Source organism: Ammospiza caudacuta, chromosome 21 (genome assembly GCF_027887145.1).
Source record: "Ammospiza caudacuta isolate bAmmCau1 chromosome 21, bAmmCau1.pri, whole genome shotgun sequence".
NCBI lineage: Eukaryota > Metazoa > Chordata > Aves > Passeriformes > Passerellidae > Ammospiza > Ammospiza caudacuta.
Window position 1 is genome coordinate 9,086,342 of NC_080613.1, and position 21,005 is coordinate 9,107,346.

General features: G+C 51.4%; 1 protein-coding gene across 1 annotated transcript in view; it reads right to left on the minus strand.

The window, feature by feature from the left end:
• Positions 1–17,580, minus strand: part of LOC131567031 (collagen alpha-1(I) chain-like) — an 84,527-nt gene extending 66,947 nt beyond the window's left edge. The window contains exon 1 of the mRNA XM_058818511.1: positions 17,468–17,580. Coding sequence (XP_058674494.1) covers positions 17,468–17,555 — 88 coding nt within the window. The 5' untranslated portion in view covers positions 17,556–17,580. The remainder of the gene's footprint in view (positions 1–17,467) is intronic.
• Positions 17,581–21,005: the final 3,425 nt, after the last annotated feature.

Genomic DNA, 21,005 nt, shown 5'->3' on the forward strand with positions numbered 1-21,005 from the left:
TCCTGTCCCTGTTCCCTGGAGCAGAGCAGGCATAGCAGGGATGTGATCAGGATGTCTCTGGCTCATCTGGAGGTTGCTCTGAGCCTCTGTGGCTCAGCTGAGCCAGATCTGCTGGATCAGGGAATCAGCCAGGTGAGGGAAAACACACTCTGGTTTTGTGGCTGCCATGAATAAAACAGCAGCCAGCTTAGAACCCCAGGATCATTTAGGCTGGAAAAGGTTTCCACATCATCTAGTTCCACCTGTGCCCAATCCCCACCTTGTCCCCAGCCCAGAGCACTCAGTGCCACCTCCAGCCCTTCCTTGGACACCTCCAGGGATGGGCACTCCAAACCTCCCTGGGCAGCCCCTGGCAATATTTAATCACCCTTTCCATGGGGAAATTCCTGCTGTGCCCACCCTGAGCCTCCCCCTGAGGCCGTTCCCTCTGCTCCTGTCCCTGTTCCCTGCAGCACAGCCCGACCCCCCCGGCTGTCCCCTCCTGTCAGGAGCTGTGCAGAGCCACAAGGGCCCCCTGAGCCTCCTTTGCTCCAGGCTGAGCCCCTGCCCAGCTCCCTCAGCCCCTCCTGGGGCTCCACTCCGTTCCCTTCCTTGGGAAGCAGCAATTCCCAGCAGTGGGGCACTCCTGGGCTGCTTTATCAGCCCATTTATCTCAGCTACTTCCAGCCCTATTCTGTTTCCAATCAGCATCTCTGACCCCGCTCAGGCCTGTGGGAATTCCAATAAAAGCCTGGAAGGAGTAGAGAAATGAAAAAAAAAACACATCGAGGGAGATTAAATGGGGAAAGGCAACTAACTGTGTGCAGTGGAAAGGAGCAGGGTTCATGTTCTCACATCTGCTGGGTGCAGAGCTGGGGGGGCTGAGCATGGGGAAGGGGCACCCCACAGCCAGGTTTGGGGGCAGGAATTGTTCTCCTGCTCAGGGAGCTCTGTGTGTGCCCCACATCCAGGTTTGGGAATTGTTCTCCTGCTCAGAAAGCTCTATATAAGCTCCCCACAGCCAGGTTTGGGAATTGGGGGCAGGAATTATTCCCTTGCTCAGAGAGTTTCATGTGGGCTCCTCACAGCCAGGTTTGGGGATTGTTCCCCTCAGGGAGCTCTGTGTGTGCCCCACAGTCAGATTTGGAAGTTGTTCTCCTCAGGGAGCTCTGTGTGTGCTCCCCACAGCCAAATTTGGGAACTGGGGGCAGGAATTGTTCCCCAGCCCAAGGAACTCTGTGTGTGCCCCACAGCCAGGTTTGGGAACTGTTCTCCAGCTCAGAGAGCTCCATGTGGGCTCCTCACTGCCAGGTTTGGGTGCAGGAATTGTTCTCCTGCTCTGGGAATTCTGTGTGGGCTCCCCACAGCCAGGTTTGGGAATTGTTCTCTTTAGGGAGCTCTGTGTGACTTCCCCACAGCCAAATTTGGGAATTGGGGGCAGGAATTGCTCTCCTGCTCAGGGAACACTGTGTAAGCTCCCCACAGCCAGTTTTGGGTGCAGAAAAAATGGTTCTCCAGCTCAGGGAGCTCTTTGTGTGCCACACAGTCAGATTTGGAAATTGTTATTCTCAGGGAGCTCTGTGTGAGTTCCCCACATCCAGGTTTGGGAACTGGGGTCAGTAATTGTTCCCTTGCTCAGAGAGTTCCATGAGGGCTCCCCACAGCCAGGTTTGGGGGCAGGAATTGTTCCCTTGCTCAGAGAGTTTCATGTGGGCTCCTCACAGCCAGGTTTGGGGATTGTTCCCCTCAGGGAGCTCTGTGTGTGCCCCACAGTCAGATTTGGAAGTTGTTCTCCTCAGGGAGCTCTGTGTGGGCTCTCCACAGCCAGGTTTGGGAATTGGGGGCAGGAATTGTTCCCTTGCTCAGAGAGCTCTGTGTGGACTCCCCACAGCCAGGTTTGGGAACTGTTCTCCTCAGGGAATTCAGTGTGTGCCCCTCGGATGCTGCCCTGCCCAGGCCTCCTCCAGGCCACAGCAGCTCTGTCCCCACTCCTGAGGCACAGCCACAGCTGGGAGCGAGCCCAGCGCCTTTAAAGGGTCCCAAGTGGGGAGCAAATATTCATTGGGGGTGTCAGCAGCTCCTTGGGAATCAGCAGGGCACAGGAAAGGCACAGGAGTGAAGGGAGGGAGCCCCACTGCCCCCAGAGAGCAGGGCTGGAAGGATAACTCAACCAAAACTCACCAGCAGAGCAGGCAGAGCAGCAAGGGAGCTGATTGTGCCCCTCTCATAGACCCCATCTCTTACAGGGGTCCCCTCTGGTGTCCCCAGCACAGGGAGGACCTGGAGCTGCTGGATTGAATCCAGAGGAGGCCACGGAGCTGCTCCAGGGCTGGAGCCAGGCTGGGAGAGCTGGGGGTGCTCACCTGGAGAGGAGAAGCTCCAGGCAGAGCTCAGAGCCCCTGGCAGGGCCTGAAGGGGCTCCAGGAGAGCTGAGAGGGACTGGGGACAAGGGATGGAGGGACAGGACACAGGGAATGGCTCCCACTGCCAGAGGGCAGGGCTGGATGGGATATTGGAAATTAGGAATTGTTCCCTGTGAGGGTGGGCAGGCCCTGGCACAGGGTGCCCAGAGCAGCTGTGGCTGCCCCTGGATCCCTGGCAGTGCCCAAGGCCAGGCTGGGCAGGGCTGGGAGCAGCCTGGGACAGTGGGAGGTGTCCCTGCCATGGCAGGGGTGGCACTGGATGGGCTTTAATTTCCCTTCCTGCCCAAACCATTATGGGATTCCATGAAAAAACCTTCCTTGGGTCAACACGGATCCAATCCCTACCAAGCTGCAGCAGAGCCATGTTCACAACCTGTTTCTGCAAGGGGGAAAATAAACACAGCAAATTAAAACCAACAGCACAGGAGTTGTTTTAATCAGCATCAGGAGGTCATTCCAAGGTGAATTCCCAGCCATGCCCTCTCCCTGTCCTGCAGCTCACACCTTCCTGGGGAGGAGATTTAATTTAGGGTTTTCTCCAACATGGGCAGGATCCTCTGGGCTGAAAATCCAATCCCAGTTCAGGATAAGAACCACAGAGCCCTCGGAGTGGCTTTGGAGCAGCTTTGGGAGCACTCCCCAATTGCTGATGCACACCCAGACTGAATGCTCCAGCTGCTGCTTCATTAACAGCTCTGAACTTCTCGTTAATTAAACTTCCTGAGCCTCACAGCCATGCAGAAAAGCATGGAAAACCTGACTGCTCATGGTGCACAAAAACTGGACACAAAAAGCTCAAAGCCAATTTTTTATTATTTATTATTTTTAAACTTATTTTTGGGGTTTTTTTTGTTTTTTGGGGTTTTTTTGGGGGGGGAAGAGTTAGGGGGCTTTTGGGGTTGGAGTTGTTTTGGGTTTTTTTTAGTTTTTTTGTTTGTTTGTTTTTGTTGGTCTTTTTGTTTCCATTTTTTTTTTTTTTGTTTGGTTGGGTTTTTTGTGGTTTTATTTTGTTTCTTTTTTTGGTGTTTTTTTTGGCGTTTTTTTGTTTGCTTTTTGTTGTTTTGGTTTGGTTTTGTTGTTTGGGGTTTTTTTTGTGGGTTTTTTTTGTTGGTGGTGGTGCGGTTTTTTTTGGTGGTCTTTTTTTTTGTTCTTTTGCTTGGTTGGTTTTGGGAACTTTTTAGTTTTTTCTTTAGGCCAGGAGCTCATGATCCCATCTGGAAAATCATCCAGCCCCTCTCCATGCTCAGCAGTATGCCCGTGTTCATCCACCACACCCCAGCCCTGATGAAAGCTTCCATCTCCTCATTAATTCTAACACCAGGCTGGGCCATGCCTGTCCCACTCCTGCCCACCCCAAACCCCCTCCCCGGCTGCAGCACCAGGCTCAGGGATGGCCCCACCGGTGCCAGGTGGGGAATTCACCCCTGCAGTGCCCACCCTAGAGAGAAACCCCTCACCTTCCTCCACAGAGACACCTCCAGAGGGGCTCTGGGCAAGGAGCAGCCCCAGGGAGACCCTTCCCAGCTCCAGGAGCTGCTGAGGTTGTGATCCATCCTCCCCTGCCCAAAGTCCCCTGCCCACTGTGCCACCCCTGCCCCTGGCCAGGCCAAACATCATCACATTCACATTCTCTGGAAAAATCCCTTCACCCAGGGTTTTTCTCCTGGGAAGCTGGGAAGCCTCAGAGAAAAGGAAAACAATTCTGATCTCATTTGCTTCTCCTGTGTTGTGCTCATGTGGAATGTGTTTGGAGATTGTTCACCCACAGGTGATTGTTCCATTGCATTCTGCTGGGAGTTGTTTTCACTCTTTGGCCAATCAGGGCCAAGCTGTGTCAGGGTTCTGGAGAGAGTCAGGAGTTTTCATTATTATCTTTTTAGCGTTCAGTAAGTATCCTTTCTGTATTCTTTAGTGTAGTATAGTATTCTTTAATATAATATAGTAATATAAAGTAATAAATTATAAATATAATATAAATGTATTATATTTATAATATACTTATAAATTATAAATATACTTTATTAATATGTTTTAATATAATAAGTAAAATTTAGATATAATAGATAAATATATTTATAAATATATTAACTTTATAAAGTAATAAATTAGCCTTCTGAGAACATGGAGTCAGATTCATCATTCCTGCCTTCATCAGGGCACCCTGCAAATACAATAAAACATCCCAGGAACCTCTTGGCTCTCTGGATGGAGGAATCCTCCCTGACACCCAGGGTTACCCATGGAAAAGGAGGAAGAGGAGGAAAAGGCTGTTTTCCCCTTCCTTCATGGCCCGGAGAAGATAAAGCCACGAGGTCTGGGGTGTTCTCCTGCGGGTCTGCAGCCCAGCCCAGGGAACATCCCAGCTGCTGCAGGCATCAGGGGGGGATTCACCAGAACCAGAAGGGTTTCCTCTTCAAAATATCCCCTAAAATGCATTCCTGGAAGCCAGGAGTGCGCAGCAGCCAAGAGGGGATCAGGCTGGATCCATCCAGGACCACTCCTCACCCTTTGACACTCAAACTTCCAGCAGAGCCCCCAAACCCTTCTGCTGGAGGAACCTATTCCTGAAAAACTGAGAGGAGCAGGGATGCTGGGGCCACCCCTGTCCTTGGGGGATCCCTTTGAGGGCTGTCCCCACCACCACACCAGGGCTGGAGAGGGAACACAAGGAGCCTGGGAGGGCCTGGGCCGCACGTGGCTGCCAGATGCTCCTGTTGAGCCGGAGGGGAGCTGGGGGTCAGGGTCAGCAGCGATGCCTGCCCGGGTTCCTGCAGCAGGGGCCGTGCAGGGGGGAGGCAGCCAGGGGGAGGAAATACCAGCCCGGGGGAGGGAAAGCCATCCCGGGTGGATTCCCGGTCACGTTTGCACATGTCTGGCTGAGGAGCGGCAGGAAGCTGCACGGGATGGGGGTCCCTGGGCTGAAGGGAGGAGGCAGAGCAGCCCCACATGCTGGGACAGCCTGGGATGCTCCTTTCTGCATCCCTGTCACACCCTGGGGAGCTGCTTTGGGCTCAGCCTCCTCTCCCCCTGCTCCTTCCCTTCTTTCTCAATTCCCACAATTGCAATTCCCACAAATTGGACAAATCTGGAGCTGTCTCCGTGCCCTGGGAGCTCCTGGAGTGTGTCAGCCCTGCCTGCTTTGCCCGTTCTGGTATCAGTTGGCTCCTTGCCCTCGACAGGAGGAAGCTGCAGCCTCTGATGTAACCCCAGCCCCTTCTCCCCAAGGCTGGAGACCAAGCTAAACAAAACCAGACTCTGCAAATCTCAGGAACAAGAGCCCAGACACAAAGGAACAGTATTGTATTTGTTGGGAATGTCCTGAGGAAGGCAGGAACGGTGAATCTGGCTCCATGTTCACAGAAGGCTAATTTATTACTTTATTATACTATATTATATTAAAGAATACTATGCTATACGAACTAAAGAATACAGAAAGGATATTTACTCAATGCTAAAAAGATAATAATGAAAACTCTTTCCAGAGCCCTGACACAGCTTGGCCCTGATTGGCCAAAGAGTGAAAACAACTCCCAGCAGAATCCAATGGAACAATCACCTGTGGGTAAACAATCTCCAAACACATTCCACATGAGCACAGCACAGGAGAAGCAAATTAGATAAGAATTGTTTTCCTTTTCTCTGAGGCTTCGCAGCTTCCCAGGAGAAAAATCCTGAGCAAAAAAAATTTTTCAGAGAAAATGGAAATGCCACAGAACAGCTCTGGAATTGCCACTCCTGTCCCCACATGTTGGAACCCTGGCTGCTGAGAATTTTAAAATTTCTGTACTGATAGGTATTGGTTCTTAAAACAACACTACATTTGGCTTGAGGCTGTAGAGAAAACTTCTAAAATTGAATGATAAATCTAAGATTACAGGTGTGTAGTTTAAATAGAAGTGTGTAATATCACATAGCAGAAACCTTAGAGTTTAAAGTTTAGTAATGTATATAAGGTAAAATGGAGATTTCAGAGTAGTAACTGCTCTTTCTTCTTTATTTTCCTCTTTATAGATTTAGGTAGTATTGTGTAATTAAATAAAAAGGTCTACATTGTGAGTAGATTGATTATTAAGTCAAAAGTATGATATGAATGACTGATTATTAAGTGAAAAGAAAAAAATAATTTAAATATAATTTCTTAATTTTATCCTTAAAAGATTTTGTAGAGAGAGATATACAGCTCTGTTATATAGTTTGTAAGTGAGATGCTGTAGAACTCACAATTTGTGAGACTGTAATATAGATAAGAACTAATAAACATGTGAGTCTGAACACGAAATACTGTTTTAAACATTTATTCCTGACCCACAGCAAACAGGGGAGCCAGGCCCAGGTCCCTGGATTGGGATGGAGCTGCCCAGAGCAGCTGCACCATCTCCAGAAGTCTCTTCCAAGGTGAATAATGCCCTGAAAATGTCCCTAAAACACCTCCTACCCCTCCTGCCACTGCACAAATGCACTTGCAATGTCCCAACAGCCATAAACTGGATTTTTTTAGCAGCCCAGCTCTTCCAGAGATCAGAAGGAATTATACCAGTAACACCAGTTGGTGCTGCTGGAGCACCATCACGCCCTGCCCACCAAGAGCCACAGCCAAGTGGTACATTTAGGACAGGAAAATATAAAATCAGAATCACTAAATGAAAAAAGCACAAGTATCACACCTAAGCACTGCCTCCTATAGCTGTACCAGTGAGGAACAGCATTTTTCCTGCTTTAGTTTCATTTTGGGTCCCTTTTTCTCAATCAGCACTCAAAAAATGGTGATACAGGAGTCACTGAGTGTGGGATCTGCTTCTATTCATGCAGGGAAAAAAAACCTCACTGAGATCTGGCCCAGAGCAGCTGTGGCTGCCCCCGGATCCCTGGAAATGCCCAAGGCCAGGCTGGATGGGGTTGGAGCACCTTGGGACAGTGGGAGGTGTCCCCATGGCAGGGGTGGCACCGGATGAGCCTCAACATCCCTTTTAACCCACACCATTCTGTAATTCCATGATTCTGTGCTCTGCTGTCCTACAGAGAACAGGCCAAAGGAAATCTCCAGCTCAATTCCGGCTTTAAGACCAACAGTTGTGGCTGAATTTATAAAAACATCCTTCCCTTTAGGAAAAACATCTCATCTGGATTTAAAGCCTTGCCAGCAGCTGAGAGTACCAAAAGGCAGCCTTGGAGTAGGCCAGGAGCAAATGAAATAATAAATACATGAAACATGTGGGTTGTTGGAGCTGGCCTGGGAGTCACAATTAAAACCAGCAGAGCTGGGAGAGAAAATCAGCAGCACTTTTACTGCAGGAGGTGTAGGGTTTGCAGGATTCCCCAAAGTCTCCTCAAAGGGAGAGGAAAACCACAAGTGAGGCATTACAGGATGGATTCATGTGGCTCCAGAGCTCTGTGTGCCCCAGCAGGAGCCTGAGCTCTGCTTTGGGAAGAGCCACTGAGGAAGGCTGGAAGAGCTGAAATGAGAGATGTGGGACTCCCGGGGCTCTCCAAAATGCAGTTTATTGTGTCCAAGGTGTTACAGCAGCCCAGGGTGGTGGGTGACAGAGCTGTGCCCACAGCTGTCAGCTCCAGCTGCAGGCAGGCCTGGAGACCCTTTGGGTTTGGTTACAATGCATTATAGACTTTTCTTTGCTCAGCATCTTCCTACAGCAGAACCAATCTATACCTTAACTATTATCTATAGCCCATCATAACTACTGTAATTACCATGTTCATGTCACTGTTCTCCAGTCACTGAAAGTCAGTACATTACAGTTTAAGCTAGAAGTTGTTTTTCAGTTTTCTTGCAGTGGAAAATTCTGAGACCTTTTTTCTACTTTCAGCTTTGCTGACTTGTTTGCCTGTGCTCTCTTTCTGCTTGGTAAAAGCATCTTCTTGTTTGGGGTGGGTTTATCCTTTGCTCTAAGCCATAAAACCCCTTCTAACTAACACACCCTTTGCCTCCTTGGTTATCCAGTGAGACTGGCTCAGCAATTCTTTTCTTCAGTATCAAAACTTGCTTCCACCTCTATTCCTTCATCAGACTCAACATTCAAAAGTCTTTCTGCTAAGCACACACATCTGTGAGACTTTCTTGTCAAACTTTCATCCCTCCCAACAGAAGGTGTTGCTCAGAGCCTTTTTAACAGCTGAAAGGTTTTCCCTGATAAAGAGCGAAACACCAAAGGCTTCTGTGGTTCTGTGATTTTCCAGGACCTGCCCAGTGGGAGCAGGTTGGCATCTGCTCCCCACAGGGGCAAGGGGACAGGACACAGGGAATGGCTCCCACTGCCAGAGGGCAGGGCTGGATGGGATATTGGGAATTGGGAATTGTTCCCTGTGAGGGTGGGCAGGCCCTGGCACAGGGTGCCCAGAGCAGCTGTGGATTCACAGAATATCCTGAGCTGGGAGGGATTCTTGTGTTTGTGGGGAGCCCCAATGAAGGCAGGAATGATGAATCTGACTCCATGTTCTCACAAGGCTAATTCATTATTTTATGATACTATATTATATTAAAGAACACTATACTATCCTAAGGAATACAGAAAGGATACTTACAGAATGCTAAAAAGATAATAATGAAAACTCGTGACTCTCTCCAGAGTCCTGACACAGCTTGGCCCTGATTGGCCAAAGAGTGAAAACAACTCCCAGCAGAATGCAATGGAACAATCACCTGTGGGTGAACAATCTCCAAACACATTGCACATGAGCACAGCACAGGAGAAGCAAATGAGATCAGAATTGTTTTCCTTTTCTCTGAGGCTCCCCTGCTTCCCAGGAGAAAAACCCTGGGTGAAGGGATTTTATCAGAGAATGTGGCTGTGACAAAGATCACCCAACCCTGTTCCTGCCCAGACCCCCCAGCAACCCCACCCTGGGCAGTGCCCTGCACCTTCTTTTTCACCCAAACCCCAGATGCAGAGTGTGAACCCTTTAGTTTTCCCTCTTTGTCCCTTTTCTTTGCATCTCACTTTAACTCCACACTCCTCAAAATGTCACCATCAGGCCAGGGGGGACCACGTGGCACAATGGCACCATGTCCTGTCTCCTGGTGTGAATCCCACCCCATCTTTAATTGCCCTCCTCAAAATTGAAACACCCGATTGAAACACCCAAAACCATCCAAATGCTCCAGGAATGAAAAAAAAAAAAAAAACAAAAAACAAAAAACAAAAAACCCAAAAAACCCCAAAACAACAAAACAAAACAAAAAAAAAAGCCACGAGGAAAAGAAAAAGAAAAAAAGTGCAGGAGTTGATTAAAAATCTGCTCACACAAAAATTGCTGCCAGAAACTGAGATCTGACTTCAAAACTCCTCTGCATCTCTAATGACCTTTTAATAGCTCTCATTACAGAACATCTCCCTCAGCCCTGCCAGAACAGAGCCCAGCATTAGCACAGGCAAAGCCCAGCTGTTTCATTGATCCATTCCAGCACTTCAAACAAGTATTAATAACTCAGCTCTGCCAAATGAAAGGTTCCACTCCTGGCTGCTGTGCCTGCCTTGGATGGCAGCTCGTTTAACCTGCCTCTTTCATCAAGCATTTCCCACTCCCTGCGGGAGCTGCCGTGGAAAATGTGGCTTTGAAATGAAGGTTCAGCAGCAGGGAAGCAGAGAAAGTAATAAATAACATGTATCTCTTGCACTGTGAGCAGAAATTACCTGTGTCATGTACTCCTAATCTTCAGCATAAACACATTTCATTGTTTAGAGAGGAAATCAGAGAATGATGGAATGGTTTGGGTGGGAAGGGAAATTAAACTCCTCCAGTGCCACCCCTGCCATGGCAGGGACACCTCCCACTGTCCCAGGCTGCTCCCAGCCCTGCCCAGCCTGGCCTTGGGCACTGCCAGGGATCCAGGGGCAGCCACAGCTGCTCTGGGCACCCTGTGCCAGGGCCTGCCCACCCTCACAGGGAACAATTCCTTCCCATGTTCCTCTATACTGCCGTGTCTCTCTGTCCCTCCATGTCCCTCTGTCCTGCCATGTCCCTCCATCGCACTGTGTCCTTCTGTCCTGCTATGTCTCTCTGTCCTGCCATGTCCCTCCATCTCTCCATGCCCCTCTGTCCTGCCTTGTCCCTCTGTCCTGCCATGTCCCTTTATCCTATTGTGTCCCTCCAACCCAGTGTCTCTCTGTTCCAACACATCCTTCTGTCCCTCCATGTCCCTCCATTCCACTGTGTCCTTCTGTCCTGCTATGTCTCTCTGTCCTGCCATGTCCCTCCATTCCTCCATGTCCCTCTGTCCTGTTGTGTCTGTCTTGCTGTGTCCCCTCCATCCCTCCATGTCCTTCCGTCCCACCATGTCCCTCTGTCCTATCATGTTCCTCTAGCCTGCTGTGTCTCTTTGTCCCTCCATGTCCCTCTGTCCTGCTGTGTCCCTCTGTCCTGCTGTTTCCCTCTGTCCTGCCATGTCCCTCCATGCCTCCATGTCCCTCCATCCCTCCATTCCTCATATCCCTCTTTCCTGCCATGTTCCTCTGTCCCTCCATCCCTCCATGTCCTTCTGTCCTGCCATGTCCCTCCATCCTGTGTGTCCATCCATCCCTCCATGTCCCTCTGTCCTGTCGTGTCCCTCTGTCCTGCCATGTCCCTCCATCTCTCCACATCCCTCCATGTCCCTCTGTCCTGCCACATCCCTCCATCCTGCCATGTCCCTCCATCGCACTGTGTCCTTCTGTCCTGCTATGTCTCTCTGTCCTGCCGTGTCCCTCCATCTCTCCATGTCCCACGTCCCTCTGTCCTGCCGTGTCCCCCCATGTCCCCTCGGCACGCGCCGTGTCCCCGTGTCCCCATCAGCCCCGGGCTCAGGGCTCTGTGTCCTGAGCTGCCCCCTCACCCCTCGGGGCTGACCCTGCCGGCAATTAGCGCTGCACTAATTGCCCTCATTGAGGCACAGGAACGCCCTGTCAGGGTTGAGGTGCGCTAAACAGAGGCTGATTTTTGTAATTTTGTTGCTCTCTCGAGTTCCTGCAGCGGCAAAGGCACGGGAGGAGGGTGCTTAAATCCTGGGGAGGCTTTTCCCCTTAATTGATGACCCCAAGAGAGCAAAGCTTTCCATCCGAGCGTGAAAGCAGCCTGAGCACAACAATGCAGGAGCAGCGGGACAGGAATGGCTCTGCCCCGGCCAGGAAGCGTTTCCCTGTGCCAGTGTCCCCAGGTGCCCCGAGCTGAGCATCCCGCAGGGCCGGGGATGCTCACAGAGAACCCTGGGCTATGGCAGGGGACGTGTGGGGATCCACAAAATCAGAGGGGTGGGGAAAACTGCAAAAGGCAGAGACAGCAGAACTGGGATCGGAGCTAAGCAGCAGCCTTGAGATAGGTCAGCAGAAAAAACATTTAAAAAGTAGAAAAGTAATGACAAATAGAACAATGATCTGTGTATTGATGCTTGTCTAGAAAACTCCCTAAGCTACAGAAAAGTTTATCCAGTGAGATATAAGGAAGTTCTAAGCTTAATAATGGAGCTCTGTGCACTGTACCTTAACGCTTACAAGAAGGTCTTATATTTGAAATAAGCATTGATTTAACCAAAGGTACAGGTGCTTATATGATTAGATACTGTCAATGTGCTTTTGCTTTGTGTGATTGGTCAAAAAACTTATAAAGTAAGTTGTAACATTAAGTTCTTTGTCTGCTCTCTGAGATGTGAGCTGATGGGATCTTCCCATTGTCATAACCATGTAATGAGACTGATGCTGGAAAATAAAACAGCTCAAGGCACGTTCCCAGCAGCCTTGTCCTGTTTGTGATTTGTACAGAGACCCCAGACAGTGACAGGGACACAGCCAGCCTTGGCAGCTGTGTCACATTCACATCGTCTGGAAAAATCCCTTCACCCAGGATTTTTCTCCTGGGAAGCTGAAAAGCCTCAGAGAAAAGGAAAACAATTCTCATCTCATTTGCTTCTCCTGTGTTGTGCTCATGTGGAATGTGTTTGGAGATTGTTCACCCACAGGTGATTGTTCCATTGCATTCTGCTGGGAGTTGTTTTCACTCTTTGGCCAATCAGGGCCAAGCTGTGTCAGGGTTCTGGAGAGAGTCACGAGTTTTCATTATTATCTTTTTAGCATTCTGTAAGTATCCTTTCTGTATTCTTTAGTATAGTATAGTATTCTGTAATATAATATAGTATCATAAAATAATAAATTAGCCTTGTGAGAACATGGAATCACATTAATCATTCCTGCCTTCATCAGGGCACCCCACAAATACAATAGCTGGGTTTCTCTAAAAACAGGGAGCAAAGCACCAAGAACCCCACTAAGCCTGTAGTGGGGTGGTGGATTGGGTGAGCAGCCTCTGTTTAGGGGAAGGCAATGGGGTTTCTGTGCTCAGATCTGTGCCCCAACGCTCTGCCAGGGCTGACAGGAGCAGAGCCCCCGTGTGCAGCAGCCTGGAAAGAGCTGCAGCACCAGCACAGCCCCTGACACATCCCAGAGCTTCCCTGGGAGGAGGGAGCCTCGTGGGTCCCTTCCAACTCGGCAGATTCTGTCATTTTCTGGCTGATTCTGTGATTGATTCTGTGATTCTCTGATCGATTCGGTGATTCTATGACTGTGGTTTATTCTGTGATTCTGTGATTGATCCTGTGATTCTGCGACTGATTTTGTGACTGGTTCTGTGATTCTGCGACTGATTCTGTGATTCCATTATTGATTCCCTGACTCTGATAGATTTTGTGATTGATTCTGTGACTCTGTGGTTCTGTGATTGACTCTGTGATTGATTCTGTGGTTCTGCGATTGATTCTCTGACTCTGATAGATTTTGTGATTGATTCTGTAACTTTCTGGTTCTGTGGTTGATTCTGTGACTCTGTGGTTGATTCTGTGCCTCTGATAGATTTTGTGATTGATTCTGTGGTTCTGTAATCCTCCCTCACTCCCAGCAAAGCTGAGCCCTGACCCTGCACCCAGCAGGGCCACAAGGACCCATCCCATCACCCAGGATCCATTGATATCCCCCAGCTTTCCCTCCCAGCCAAGCCCCAGACCCCAAACCCCCTGAGGAGCCCCAGACCCCACAACCTGCAGTGTCCAGGGAACATCCCCTCCTCAGAGCTGAGCTCTAAAACCGTTCCCAGCTCCTGCCAGGGCACCACAGCCAGAATTCCTGTCCCACACAGGCAGTGCCAGCCCTGGGCTGGCTGTGAGAGCCATGTCATGTGTAAATAAACACAGAAATTCATCTACAGCACACCCTGAATCCACACTAAGAGCCCCAGCTGCCTCAGCCAGGGAGGCACCGACGTTACGTCACCCACGGCCAGGACTCAACCAGGAGCAGATGGCTGCTCCTCCTGCAAGGAATTAGGAGCTTTTTGGGAGCCTGCCCAGAGGAAGGAGGTGTGGGCAGCCTCTCTGAGCTGCCTCTCACACCAAACTCTGTGTCTGCCCTGGAATCTTCCACATAAACCCAGCCTGGATCAGTTTGGGTTTGACACTGGGAGCTGGAGGGTCTGGACAAGGTTTAGGTGAGACACTCAGCCCAGACCATGTCCAGGTGTGACACTCAGCCCACACCATGTCCATTTAGGTGTGACACTCAGCCCAGACCATGTCCATGCAGGTGAGACACTCAGCCCACACCATGTCCAGGTGAGACACTCAGCCCAGACCATGTCCAGGTGTGACACAGCCCACACCATGTCATGTCCATTTAGGTGTGACACTCAGCCCACACCATGTCCATGCAGGTGTGACACTCAGCCCAGACTGTCCCCCTTCCCATGGGAATGATGTTTGTGTGCTCCAGCTCAGCTCCTGGGAGCTGCTCTGATCCCAAGGCTGCAGGATGATCCATTCCACCTCTCTGGAAAATCTCCCCCTAAGGAACAGCACTTGAAACCCTTCCCCACTCCAGAGTTTAAATTGGATGATTTCCACCAACTGAGGTGCAGAAAATAGAGGTGAAAGCAGCTCTGGCATCTTTCTGTGCTCTGTGGTGGCACAGGGGACATGGGCTGTGAGTGCCAGAGCCAGCTCAGAGCTGGGCCTGGATCTGCAGGGAAAGAGGCTTTAGGAAATGAGGCTTGTGCAGAAGTTTTGGGGTTTTTATTTGGTCTAATCTGAAGGGATCTCGTAGGGATGCAGCCAAACATCAGCTCTGCACTCCAGCTTCCAAAACATTTTGAAGGCAGGGATCCTGGGAACAGCTGGGAAGCTTGGGCTGGAAGTTTTCAAATAATCCAGCACGAGACAGACTTAAAACAGAGAGAGACTTTTCAATCCAAGCTCCAGGGAGAGCTCAGAGCCCCTGACAGAGCCTGAAGGGGCTCCAGGAGAGCTGAGAGGGACTGGGGACAAGGGATGGAGGGACAGGACACAGGGAATGGCTCCCACTGCCAGAGGGCAGGGCTGGATGGGATATTGGGAATTGGGAATTGTTCCCTGTGAGGGTGGGCAGGCCCTGGCACAGGGTGCCCAGAGCAGCTGTGGCTGCCCCTGGATCCCTGGCAGTGCCCAAGGCCAGGCTGGGCAGGGCTGGGAGCACCTGGGACAGTGGGAGGTGTCCCTGCCATGGCACTGGATGGGCTTTGATGTCCTTTCCAACCCAATCCAAACAGCTCCAAAGTTAAACAGAGCCAAAAGCACCATCCCAGCAACTGGGTCTGGCAGCCCAGGATGGATGTACACCCACCCTCAGTGTCCCTGCACCCCAAACCCCATCCCAGGGCTTTGCCAAAAGGATTGTGGCTCCTGTCCCCTTGGGAAGGAGGCAGTGACAGCTGGGACAGCAGGACAGCATCCCCCATGTGCCACATCCAGGCCCTGGCTCAGCACCTTCTGCTCCAGAGAGGGAAAATCATCCTTGGGGGGTTCCTACAGGAGTGCTTTGGACAGCTGGCCACCAACGGCACTGAAACAACAACTGCTCACTTCCAAAAATACCTGTAAAAACCCACAGTCACCTCCCAAGTCTTCCCATGCTCTCAGATCCCGATTTTACCCTCAACTGAAGATGAATAAATTCTATTATAGCATCTTTCTGGTTTGCAACAGGGATTTGAGACTTAACTTCAGGATAACTGGTAGAGCAGCTGCTGTTCTTGTTCCCTGGGGCCATTTCCAGGCTGGACTTCCCAAAGCAGCCAAGCCGGAGGCACCTGGGTTTACCAGGGTCAATGCAAGGGGGGTACAAGAGAAGGGATCAAGAGAAAGTATTTGAGGGAAAGCAGGAACCCACCTCCTCCCTATTCCCAGATAAAAGGATTTTAGGGAAAAGGGTCCTTCATCCAGCAGAAAACGCTGGAAAATGATGCCCAGCAAACACAGAGTTCACATCAGGAAATCCTTCAAACCGATCTGAAGCACAAACCCAGGCAGGATTTTTCCTCCTCCCACGAAGGAGCTCAGGGATAAAAGCTGGGTTGTGAAAATCTCCTGGTGGGCTCTGTCTGGGCTTCCCAGCACCCCTGAGAGCCCCCAGGGTTGGGTTTTCCATGCCCTGCCCTCAGGGGAAGGCTCCCAGCTGCTCTCTGTGCTGGGGGCACAGGCAGTGACCCCTGTGTTTATCCCACTTTAAATGCACAATTTAGGCTCTTGTCAAGGGGAAAAAAATTGGTAATTCCATATATTTGCCTAATTAAGGACGTCCTGACACTCCATAGAATGGAGGGTCAAATGGAAACGGCACAAAGAGTACAAATCTGGGATTTCTGGAGTTGTAAGAAGCTGGACTTGGAACTAGTTAAGATTATCAGCATCACAAACATGATTAAATAAAAATAAATATATTTATAAAAATATATATAAACCACATGCAATTATACACAGACAGCACTGATACAACACAATTTATATCTAATTTTCCATATTTTCATCAGGTTCAATGTTTCATTTACCAAGTTCATGTGCACATTCCCAAGACCCCAGATTTGAGCACCTTGCCCAATGCTGGATATGACATTTTGGATTCTCAGGCCTCCAGCAGGATAATTTCCTGCAAACCTACTTTTCCCAAAACCTCAAGAAAGAAATGCCATCTGCAGGAGCCAAGCCCTGCATTTTCGGATGCATCCCTTAATTAAGCAGATTTAATTGGACGACTCCAGCTTTAATTAATGGCAAATTGTTTGTGCGCTTTCCTTTCTGGATCTCATTCCCAGATGGGATTTTCTGGGTTGATTCGGGGGAGTTTTGTGCTTTGCAGAGTGGGGTTGCAACTATCATGTATGGCATTTCCTGAGGGAAAAGTGGCTCCCAGGAGCTCGGGGGCTGCTGGGCTCCCACTGAGCCAAGGAGCTCCTCACATTCCCCTCCTTGTGAACCAGAGCAGCCAGGAATGGTGGGGGGAGCCCAGGGATGGAGTGCCAGGACACAGGGAATGGCTCCCACTGCCAGAGGGCAGGGATGGATGGGATATTGGGAACTGGGAATTGTTCCCTGTGAGGGTGGGCAGGCCCTGGCACAGGGTGCCCAGAGCAGCTGTGGCTGCCCCTGGATCCCTGGCAGTGCCCAAGGCCAGGCTGGGCAGGGCTGGGAGCAGCCTGGGACAGTGGGAGGTGTCCCTGCCATGGCAGGGGGAGAACCAAGCTGAGCTCTAAGTCCCTTCCGACCCAAACCAGTTTAGGATTCTGTGATTCCGTGATGTGAGACACCCAAGAAGCCACACACAAATCCCAGCAATCCCCCTGCTCTGTCCCGCGGGGAGGGGGACCCGTCCAGGCACCTCTGTGACACAGGGACCTCCAAAAAGCTCCATCCCTGCCGGCCCCGACAGCTCCCGGGGGACGCCTCTCGCCATGGGCAGAACCTTTTTGCCCCACAACGTTTTTGGCCGGGAGGGGCACCTGGGGAGTCGCTTTCACCCGAACCGCCAGGAGCCGCCGCCGCATCCCCGGGGTTCCCTTTCCCCGCATCCTCCTGCGGGTCCAAGCCGAGCCCCCCATCCTTTCCCCGCTGATCCCGGGTGCCCCGGCCGAGCCCCCTCCCCTTTCCCCGTTCCCCCCTCGGCCGTGCCGGGCTCCCAGCGCATCCCTTGGGGACCGCCCGCATCCCTGCCCGGGATGTCGCCGCCGCCTCCCAGCCCCGCTGAGCCCCCCGGGACCCCCCGGACCCCCCCGGCCGCCGGTCGTACCTGAGTCCAGCCCGGAGCCCGGCTCGGGGGCCGCCGGGCACAGGGAGAGGGCGCAGAGCAGCGCCAGCCCCAGCGCCCCGCCGCGCATCGCGCCCGCCGCATCCCGGCCCCGCCGCATCCCGGCCCGGCCCCGCCGCCGGGACAGGCCCGGGACAGGCACGGCCCCGGCCCCCGCCCCCGCCCCCGGGCCGGCCCCCGCCCTGCCCCGCACCGCCCGGGCCCGCATCGCCCCCTCCCCGAAACCCGCCGAGCTGGGGATGAGGGGTTTGGGGCGGGGGTCCGCCTTCCCCCCCCCCACCCCGTGCGGGTGACAGACGGACGGACGGACAGACGGACACACCCCAGACACGCACACGCGGCTGTGCCTCCGGGGACACCTCCAGGGGTTCTGCAGGGGTTGCTGACAGCCCCTCCTGCGCTGGTTTGCCCTCCGCAGGTAAAGGAGCCATCCCACATCCTCCCATCCGCAAAAACTCACTGCGAGTGTTTCTCGGGGTGCTTCACCCCCATCCCCGGCCGTGCCCGGCTCCCCCTGGGGGTACCGGCAAAGCAGCTCCTGCCCTGGCATTTTGGGGTGATTGAGGCTTCTTAGCGCTCCAGTGAGAGCTGGACTGGGCATAACCCCTCTGTCCTCAGGGTCTGGGCCAGTCCAGCCCCTTACTGGGACCATAGGGGGTAAATCTGAGCCAGGCCAGGTCCTCCCCAGCCACACCACCCTCCCAATGGGAGATATTTGCAGCTCACCCCAAAAAAGAGAACCCCCAGCCCACTGCAGACCCCCACAGCAGACCCCACCTGCTCAGCTCTCCAGTGTCCCCCATTTGTGTGACAAAGCCCTGGGTGCTCACAGATCCTCTGGGGGGTTTTGGCTCAGGTCCATAGGGAAGGCAGGCTCATTCCCAATCCACGATAATATTTTCCCTGCAGCAATCATGCAGAGACACAAAAGACTTGGGAACCTTCAGCAGGAGACAGGCAGCCAAACTGCAGCTGGACATCCCTGACAGAGAGCAGGAGATGCTCAGGAGTGACACCCAGCTGTCATTTTGCTGATGTGTGCCACACCATGGCATTGGGAAAGAAATTCTGGAATCCCCACCTGAAATCCTGCTTGAGACATGAGCCAAGCTCAATGCTGTGCCACCTCTCTGTGCCCCTTCCCAGGTGCTTCCCCTGCCACACTGGCTCAGCTTGCTGGGGAAATGAAGGTCAGAGACACTCCAGGAGCTTTTGCTTTGCCATGGAGAGGATTTTATTTGTCAAGAACACGTGACACAGGTTTGCCTTTCCTTCCAGAATCTCACTGATTGATTCCCTCGGCTGTGAGCATCTGTCCCAGCAGCACATGTCCCATCCCTTGGCACCCCACCCCTGGGGGACCTGTGAGACTCTGCCCTCTGCTCCTTGCACATCCCACCAGGTCTGGTTTTGGTGAATCACCTGCAGAACCAGGTCTGGTTTTGGTGGATCACCTGCAGAACCAGGTCTGGTTTTGGTGGATCACCTGCAGAACCAGGTCTGGTTTTGGTGAATCACCTGTAGAACCAGGTCTGGTTTAGGTGGATCACCTGCAGAATTGGGTCTGGTTTCCATGGATCACCTGCAGAATCAGGTCTGGTTTTGGTGGACCACTAGGAGAACCAGGTCTTTTTTAGGTGGATCACCTGCAGAACCAGGTCTGGTTTTGGTGGATCACCTGCAGAACCAGGTCTTTCCAACACTCTCCAACCCATGAGGAGGAAAATCCCCTTGTCAGATTCCCAGGATTCCTGTGCCACAGTCCTCTCTCAGCTCAGCATCCTCTTTTTAACCACCCTCTCATCTGCTGTATCCAGTGACACAACCACATCCACGCCCTCCTCAGCCCTCGGAGAGAAAATTCAGGTTTCCACCCCTGTGGGTGTGCATGAGTAGCTGGACAAGGACCACACCTCCTCCTCCTCCTCTGTGTGTGCTGGGCAGAATAAAAGGCTGCCAGAACCCAAGAAATAATGAAAACAGACACAGACAAAGCCAGGGCTGGGATATTCTGTTTCAGAGCAACGACAGAAAGTGGAGGTGAGGCTAAAATGAATAAACTCCCGTTATTGATACTGTTTGCTTTGAATTAACAGCTCTGCTCCACCAGCTTGTTCCTGCCTCCCTCCTTGGGTGGAGGGGCTCCATTTTGGATTTCCATCCCTTCTCTCAGGGTTGGTTTGCTCAGATTTCTGTTCTCCTGCTGACTCACTCACCCCAAACTTCACTCCCAGATATCTGCACACCCTTCTCAGAGCCCCCAGTGCATGAATTGCTGCCATCCCTCAGTCCCCAAACCTTCCAGCATTTCTCTTACTGCTCTGCCCTTTAAATTCTCCCCAAGTGAATTCCCTGCTAGGGAGATGCTAAATTCCCAGTGACCCCTCCTCACTGGGATCCTATTAAAAACCTATGGTTGTAAAATAATCCTGCACACCCCAGTGCCTTCAAACATAAAAGAAGACACAGAACAACCTTAACCTTGTCTTCACTTGACCCTGGGCAATTTAGTCCTTTTCAAGGGTCTCAAGTGACTTTTTTTTTTTTTAAATCAAAAATGCAAAATTTGCCTCTTCTCCAAAATATTTTGGAATGTGCTGAGTGACAGCGTTGAGTGGAGGTTTGTTATCACCATCAGGCACTTTGTGAAAACGGTGTTTTCACAGCCTGGAAAATATCAGGAGATCTGCTTAGGCTTGATAAAGAGGGATGAATACACTGGGATGAGTAATCTGTCACCTTGGAGGGGATGTAGGAGTCTGTGGGTGCCGTCTGAAATGTGGCTGGAATGAGGAATCAGCAGATGATCCCAGCTTTTCATGCTCCAGGGAATAAAAAAAGCCAAATTCCCTGAGCATCTTGAACTCAGGTGTGCCTGAATTTTCTGCATCCCACGACAAATATTCCAGGGAATGACTCTCAAGCCTTTTGAATCAGTGTTTTTTCTTTTTTTTTCTGTTTCCCTAGAAAGTAGAAAAAGCCTGAAAATGCTACCCCCTAATGGCACAACAGGGTGTGGGGTGCTGGCCTAGGAAAAGCTGATCCAGGTTTTATCCACAGGGAATGAAGGGAATGGAAATTGTGTTGTCTCTGCTAGAAAGATGTGCCCCTGGGGGAGCAAACACTCTGACAGCAAAACCTTCCACCAGGAATGGGATGAGAAACAAAAATAAAGCCATTTTTGGGATTCAGCTGAACTCAAGCCCAGAGGTTCCAGCTGCAGCATCTCAGGTGTGGGAGTGTGGGATCAGGGACCCTGCCTGTCCCAGCTCCCTCAGCCCAGGGCTCAGGCAGGCCCTGGAGAAGCTGATGGATCCATTGCTGCCTTGCACCCAAAGAGCACAAGTGGAATAAGGAGAAGGAAAGGAAAAAAAAAATCTTTAAAAGGGCAGAGAGTCATCAAAAGGATTTTAGGATTTAAAAACTCATACGGGGTTGTAAAGTGGGTTTGGAGGTCTCTGTGATCCAGGTGTGAAGGGGAGAGGTGCTCCCCAAGCAGATTGCAGCTTCCCAGGGGGTT